Source organism: Poecilia reticulata, linkage group LG2 (genome assembly GCF_000633615.1).
Source record: "Poecilia reticulata strain Guanapo linkage group LG2, Guppy_female_1.0+MT, whole genome shotgun sequence".
Taxonomy (NCBI): domain Eukaryota; kingdom Metazoa; phylum Chordata; class Actinopteri; order Cyprinodontiformes; family Poeciliidae; genus Poecilia; species Poecilia reticulata.
In genome coordinates this window covers 31,405,539-31,413,328 of record NC_024332.1, presented here as the reverse complement: position 1 = coordinate 31,413,328, position 7,790 = coordinate 31,405,539, and the positions used below count along the sequence as shown (strand labels likewise).

Sequence of the window (7,790 nt, the reverse complement as noted above, 5' to 3'; positions counted from 1 at the left end):
TCAGTTTGTTCTGATAAGTGTGTTTAATATGCTGATAAGTGCCTTTGGGTGATACTGAATTTAAGCAGATATGACTAATTTGGTCTTTTAAATTTGTTCTCAAATTTGTAAGTCAACTCAGGTTTTCAAACTCTGGCTGTGTCTCTCTGACTCTGTTCTACATCTTGCTTCATAATATTAAACGTTAGCGACTGAAATAATAGTCGGAGCACTACTCATGACTTCTGGCACCTTTACATTCTTACAYTTGTTTTGTTGTTTAAATAAGCTCTGTAAGGTTTGTTAAATATGCAATTGCACAGAATGTAACGCATATGCTTTGTACGTAAAGCAACTTGAAAGGTGAACCTGAGTAATATTTCCCTGTTTCTCTTTTTCTGGTTTTGATGACACGGCGCACAATAAATGGCTGTTGGGCAAAAGTTTCTAAGGAAGACGTTTCCCAAAATAGACCTGATGCATAAGCAGATTTTTTTTTAAAAGCTCCTGCTCTCCCCCCTCACTGCTTCATTAATTTCTGTCTGCTCCAAACAGGTGTGCAACAATGAAGCCACATGCACATGTGACGCCACATGGGCAGGGACAGACTGCAGCATGCCTGACCCGCCCAAAGAGACCGACATCACTACAACCGAAGAACCCAAGGGTCGGTTTCTCCCTCTGTCAGCCTCTGCCATCTAAAAAAAAGAAAAAAATATATTATAGACAAGTTTGCGTGAAGTTATTATCAGACGAAACCAGATATTTACATGCGTTGTRTAATATAAAATGACCAAAATTATTTCTATTTGATAAATGCCATAATAAAACAGAGAAAATTTTTTGGGAGATTTTTGGAGATTTTTTAAATATTATTTTCACCATATTAAGGAGAGAATTACAGACCTCAACATGTCTGGTTCATCCTTGGTTAGAGTTCACTGAGACCTGAATGTGTTACGTTCATCTGTTCAAAGACTTATATGCAAAGTAAACTGTGTCATAGAGATGACCATGTTTTAAGAAGTCATATATCCAAAAGCAACATATAAAAAAAAATTGCAGTATGAAAATCCACCCTGGATCAAATTTATTCAACGCTTTAATGCCTATTGTTACATTTAGAAGGAAAAAAGGGGAAAGTTGCCTGAGTACCATCCAAACTGTGAAGTAACTGACTGTGTGGGTGTTTTGCAGCAGGAAGGAGTAGTGCACCTCCCAGAATAGAAGGCATCACGAGGAAAGATCATCTCGTGAAAACAATGCAGCCTAAGGGGTCATCAGATTGTTAAATCTTGGACACAGATGRATTTTCCCAAAGTACAATGACCCTAATCATCCAGCCAAATTAAATACCAAGTTTATTCAGGACACTAATGCAAAACACTGAGAATAATAAGCTCATTGGACTTTTTATGTAATACATGTAAATGTCTGGTTTCCACTGTCTATATTTATTTAGTATGGACAGGTCTTATGCATTTCATATGATAGGCGTTAATTGCAARATGTTTGATTTCATTTAGATGCGAGGTGGTTCAAAGGGATTACGGATGTACCAGGGTTGTAAAAAAAAGAAAAAGAACAAATTTAGCCGGTAACATTGAGCTAGAGTTTGCTTTGATTCTGAACAGAAATCCCAACGCAAAATTTCAGCCTCATACCGGCTACCGCGACCACAATTTTGAAGGATGGGAATTGCTCCATCCATGACTCTGCAGCAGAAGGTTGCGTTTTTTGTTTTTGACAGGGTGGTAATAATGCTCCTTTTCCCTCTGCACAGTGAGCGTGGCCACTAACAGGCTGATAGGGGCAGTAGCAGGGACCATTCTGGCCCTGGGGGTGATTTTTGGAGGCACAGGGTGGGGAATAGAGTAAGCATCTTTAACCCTTTCACAGCTCTTCCTCCTCATAGTGGTGCCTCAGTGTGCGGGCGGTCTCGTGAGCCGGCCTGAGCCCGTGTGTGCGTCCCGGTGGCTTTGTGTTTCCTCGTGTGTTGGTGATGACCATATTAGTTGTCATGTGATTGGTTGTTTTCAGTGTTGTGTGATTGATCGATGGATTTCCCTTACACTCCTCTTCTCCTGTTGTCCCCCATTATGACAAGCCTCTCTCTTCATTCTCCCTCCCTCCTCTTCTCATCCAACCTCTCTCTTTTACTCTCAGTTGTTATGTGGTTGCTCCTGTGATCCTCTCCTTTCTGGGGCATGTGGGGCATTTAGATGAAATTGTCCAGTTAGTGGAGGCTGTGTGGTGACTGGGACCCCTTAAAAAAACATTTTGTACTGCTCATACCGCAGGTCACATATATTCTCATATATCAGCTGTCAGTCTTTCTTCAGCGATGGATACCCAGGGTCAAGTCTTCTTCACAACCTTAACAAACCAAAGACAAATATTACCTCTAATGACGACAAATAACTGTAAACATTTCCAGGATGTTGCCTTGATTCCTGGTGCATCCCAAATTAAAATATGATTGAAAAGTGTAATTAGTAAAGTAGTTCAGTTCAAAAGGGGAGCCTCGCGTATGCTTTTACTCCAGGCAGAAATATGTATGTCAACATTTTTATTTCTATTAAATTTGATGATCATTACTGTCACRATATGTGAATGAAAAGGACCCAAAAACATACAGGCAGAATCAAAAGTTTGGACTTTTGCTCAGTTGGCCGAATTCCTTTTTCTTCTTCTTCAGCCTTGTAGGACGCTCATGCCCTCTGTAGTTCAGAAGCACCTTACGCAGTTATTCTTGTATTGGTGCACTCGTCTYTATCGCATGTTTTTCTTCTACTCAGCTCTCTATTAATATATTTGGAAACAATTGTAGTCCATAAATTTTGAAGCACCTCTTGCTTAATAATCCTTTTAGGACTGCGATAAACACTTTTGCTTGCACACATGTTTGTAGTCATTTTTTACTTTCACAAATTTTTCCTTTATTACTGTATGTTGCCAATAAATATYYTGGTAGCTGACAAGTCGGTAGGTCTATCCGATTTCACAGCCAGAAACATTTTCTATTAAAATATCTTTTTAAATAAATTATWTTATGTYATGTTSCAATTTTCTCAGAAACAAGATTTTGGATTTCCACTGCAAGCCATGATCATATCACTTGTCAAAAAATGAACACCTAAAATGTATAATTGTATAACACATCTGTTCAATATCCGTTTGAGGTTTTTGAACTGAATTACTGGAAGAAAATAACTTTTCCATTATATTCTAATTTATTGAGATGCACCAGTGCATTTAAACCACGCTACACACTAAAGGGGGTTTGAAAAGCATGCAAAATACATCTTCAGATTCAATCATTTTCCTGTAATAGCACTCTTGGTGTGTTTTTGATGCCATGTGAAATCCTTATTGTCTAGTTACATGTTACAAATCCAGGAAGTGAGTATAGAAACTCATGTCTTTTTCCCCATAACCCTTCACAGGTCCTAGTGCCACCAATCTAATAATAGGCTCCATCGCCGGAGCCATCCTTGTGGCTGCCATAGTGCTGGGGGGGACTGGATGGGGCTTTAAGTAAGCAACACGCCGCATGCCTCTCCTGCTGTAACTCTAGCATCCCTGCTGCTTCTAGACACCAGGGTTTGAGCTCCTGCTACAGAAAATGGTTCCAAAACCAAAAAAAAAAAAAGCATGCTACTCCAAGATGCACTTGCAAGATGCACTTGCAAAGAGCGTGTGCTTTACTGAAGTGCGGTGGACGTTGTTTATGATGCATCTGAATTTGAGTTTATCGCAAAAGGCTCGAGGAGGTCTGTGCATTTGTAGCAGAACCTCAAACTGATTGGACGGGCAGATTCTCAGTGCTTGACATGCATGTTCAGTGAGGGGAAACGGCGCTTTYGATTTTTAAGGTTTATTTTCCCTCTGAAATCCAACGATGTAGCAAGAAAATGGGTTTTAAGCTCCAGTTTGAAGCTGATTAACCTGCTGTCTCGAGCAACAGGGGTGTTATAAACTCTAATCCAAGCAGACCGAAGAACTAAATTAGAAKTATTAATCCTGCAGCCACGAAAGCATGCCAAATAGCAAAGCATCATGGTTCTCAGCATAACAGAGCAACAGACAAAGGGAGAGAAAAAAAAAAGAAGATAAATAGTCCAAACACGTTCTCTGCATGTTTGACTTGTTAACTTGGAGGAGGTCAGCTCATTGCACAAAGGCTGAACCAAACAGCACAGCGATCTGGTCCCGACTTTGTCGTCCTCTCATCACTTCCATGATTTTTCTCCCGAACCCGTCACTGTTTTGAGGCTGAGCCTTTTAAACGGAGTGGTGAGAGCGACAGCACAGACACAGAGAAACGCACAGAGAGAGAAGCCAGGACCTTTTTGTTGCCTGCAGCCTTTGTGGCATGGCTGGCCACACCCACCTGGATGGCAAGGCTCGGACCCGACCACACCAGCTGCCATTGCTGCCTGCTTCACAGACCTGGTACAGACACGGCGCACTGCACTGCATGAACCACGCACAGCAATAGTGCCACCCTGAGCTGGCTTACTATTGGAAAAAGTGCATGACAGGGTGATAGAAGCCCCACAGCAAGCCACAGTACGGGGAGGTTATGCATCACTCCTGTTGTCGTGCTCAGTGTTGTCCCACCGTTCTTTGGTAGTAGTTATTGTTGCTGCTGCCGCTGCTGTCGTCGTTGTTCTTGTGGTTGTCTCCTCTCTCCCTCCTCCATAGAGTATATTTTATGTTAGTTCCTTCCTCCTAGATGGTTTTGTTTTGAGTGGAACAATGTCTTTCCCATCCAAACTGGTAATGAGTCTCCCACACCTCACTGTGGAAGCTGATGTTGCACACACACAAGCCAGTCAGCACTTGTCTGCAAAAGAGGCAAAACAGAGGAAGTTCATACTCGGAAACCAGCAAGGGTTATTTATTTTCCACTAAAACGTGGAGATTACAAGTCTGGGTTTAGGAATCAATATATTCAGTGTTTGATGCCTTAAAAATGCAATTTGTCGCAAAAGAATTCATACCGCTTGAAGATGAAACAATGAGATGTTTTAAAAACAAATAAAATTGGAAAAWATTGTGGCCAAAAATTGTCTATCATGATGAGTTAAGACTTTGTAGAATTATCTTTTGTTGCAATTACAGCAACAATTCTTATAGTTATCTTTGCAAAATAACAGTCAGATTGGATTGGAAGCAACTTTAAGCAACTTTTTTGTAAAACAATTCTTACTTCACAACATGGGAACAAGGWCAAGAGGTATGAATGATATTACTCTAGCTAGCATAAGATCTGCAGCCTTTACTTCATCATAAATTGATACCTAAAGGTCAGTKACCATAGGCACTTCTGTCTGTTTGCAGTCGAGGCTGAACTGGTCAACATGGACAAGCCTGTCCTCACTTCGATACTGTAACATTTCTTGTTACAATATTTTTATAGCTGCTTCCAAATGTTTTTTATTTATTTATTTTTTTTAATGCGATATTAGGAGCACTGTAAGCTGCGGAGATGAGTGCAGTTGCCTGTCCACGTTGCATTAAGTGTGTTGCAGAAATGCTTGTGGATTGCACTGACTGCTGTTTTCTTATCTCCACACAAGAAATGTGAAGAAGCGGCGTTACGACCCCAACGCSCAGGCCATTTAACTCAAGGAGAGGTGACAGTCGAAGACGGACTCCTCCGAGGCTTCCTTAGTTGGCTACCTGACAGCTGGACTGCACTTACTGCTGCTGATATTTTTGGCATTAGATTTACTTGAAAAAGACATAGTGGACATTTTAACAATTCCCATTGTAGTGACATTAAAATTGCAGCCTTTTCAACTCCACATGTAACTTCCTATCCCTTCCGACTCCTCCTTTTAGTGCCAGTGCACAGGCGTTCAGGTGGAATCCACACCATCCTCTCACCTGGCATGACTTTACACACAAGGTGTGCTGCTTCCTGGCCCTCCTTGGCATGAAAAGCCCTTTCTTTTGGGCTCAGCATGGCTAACAAAGCTATGAAWATAGCGCATTAAAAAAAAAACATACAAAGACAAAAAAAAAAGGATTTATCTATTGCAGGAGAAAGCCTCGTTAAAAACCAAACACACTGGAAAACCAGTTAAAGCTCAATTTCTTCTTTTAGGTGCTGCATGTGTGCACAATGCAGACCAACTAACAAAGAACAACACGTAAAACGACACACCAATAAGGAGTTCGGGTTTTCAATCGACTGCTTATTTCACAATGACCTCAGCTGCTTACGTTTTCTATCTTAGCATGTTTTACAGCAGACATAACTGAAATAAAACCCAAGACAGGCTTGTAGGATTTGGGCCAGACAGAGGAGAAACATGCAGCTCTAGAGGGATCCAGACTGCAATCAGGTCTGGAAAGATCTTCCCCCACCCCCCTCCTAATGAAGCAATGCTAATGGTGACTCAAAAGCCAAAGAATCAATCACCTGAACAGATGGATGTTGTTGCACACAGAGCACTTTCCCTCCCACTCTGTCTGCAGCCAGTGGTGCCTCCCCGCCCCCACTGGTGAGGGCATGAAGTCTGTCCACGCAGGCCTTTGCCTGCCCAAGGCAGGTCCTCATCAGCACCCACCTTATTGGCATTAGCCTCTTTTGCTCTCATAAACCCCTGAGTAGGAATCAAGTTTGGCTCTTCTGAAAAAGCTGCATGCATGCAATCACTGTAGTGGGCTTATAATTCTATATGGGAGTCCCCCAAAAAAATCTGCAAAAAAAATATGCTACAAAAGATAGGAGCATGTCGACAACCAGAACATTTAACTTTTATTTACTATGCAAAGGGAGATATTGCACAAAAAGTATGGATAATAGTGACATCAATGTAGACATGGAATTACAAAAAAAAATAAAAAATCAGCTGATTACTCTTTTCTATCTGGCCTCTCCAACATCTTGTTTCATTTTGCTTCGAAATGTGGGTGAGCATAAACTAAAAATTCACAACAATAAAAAAATAAATGAATAAAAATCCATATTTCCAGCGTAAAGCAAGAGAGCGCCCTTTTACATTTGTGGGAATGTAAGTCATTTCTTGTCTGTTATTTATTTTTTATTTTTTTCATGCTGTTTAAAATTTTTAATCAGACACACAAGCGAACTGTGCAGTGCCTACGCATAGCGAGGCCAGAACAGTTTCATGATGCAAAGTCCATCATCATTTCCAGTCCAGCTGGTAGTTGGTGTGTTCCAGGTGCTGCCGAAAGCACTGGCATTGTTGTGATCCTCCATGTTGCTCATCGTCTGGTGTCCCTCTCTCACTGCATCATGTACAGTTGGACCCATTAATAAACTACTGACAAATTTTATCTGAGCTGTGGTTGTGTTTTTGTGCRTCTGATGTAGCTGTAATAATTTAAACATCATTTTTGGGGGGCAGGGTGCATTTTATTCTATCTTTTTTAGGAATTACATAACTTAACAAGCTGAAAGTTAAATAGGGGATCTCCGTTCTGTGTCCTAACAAAGTCSYTTCTATSTTTTGGATTTTTCAKTGTTATTTGTTTCAGTAAAATATTACATGTTGGGTTTTATGTGGAACAGAAAAAATATTAATTTTTGTATTTTTACTTATTTTTTATTGAAAGTTACCTTAATAAGCCAATATGACTGATTTAAGTAATTTCAATATCTGATTGCTGAACAACAAACTTCAGGCATTACCTACACATGGTAAAAAAATAAAATTAAAAGCTGGTGATATTTAAAAATAAACCTTTAAAACAAGACATGCCATGACCGCACAAGAACTAGAGAAGCACCAGAAAAAAAACAGTCGTGGTTTACTCTTCAGTGTCTCTCGACA

The 7,790-nt window shown here is 40.5% G+C and overlaps 1 protein-coding gene across 5 annotated transcripts in view; it reads left to right on the top strand.

Annotated features, from left to right (window-relative positions):
• Nucleotides 1-7,293, top strand: part of adam23b (ADAM metallopeptidase domain 23b) — a 28,627-nt gene extending 21,334 nt beyond the window's left edge. Inside the window, exons 24-27 of one of the 5 annotated variants that reach the window (XM_017302330.1) lie at nt 535-646; nt 3,426-3,516; nt 4,254-4,434; nt 5,565-7,293. In XM_017302330.1, the coding sequence (XP_017157819.1) occupies nt 535-646; nt 3,426-3,516; nt 4,254-4,434; nt 5,565-5,723 (543 nt within the window). In that variant the 3' untranslated portion in view covers nt 5,724-7,293. Of the gene's footprint in view, nt 1-534; nt 647-1,762; nt 1,854-3,425; nt 3,517-4,253; nt 4,435-5,564 lie in introns of those variants that run through there. The other 4 variants (XM_008398670.2, XM_008398678.2, XM_008398686.2 and 1 more) reach the window with 4 other exon arrangements.
• The last annotated feature ends 497 nt before the right edge of the window (nt 7,294-7,790 follow it).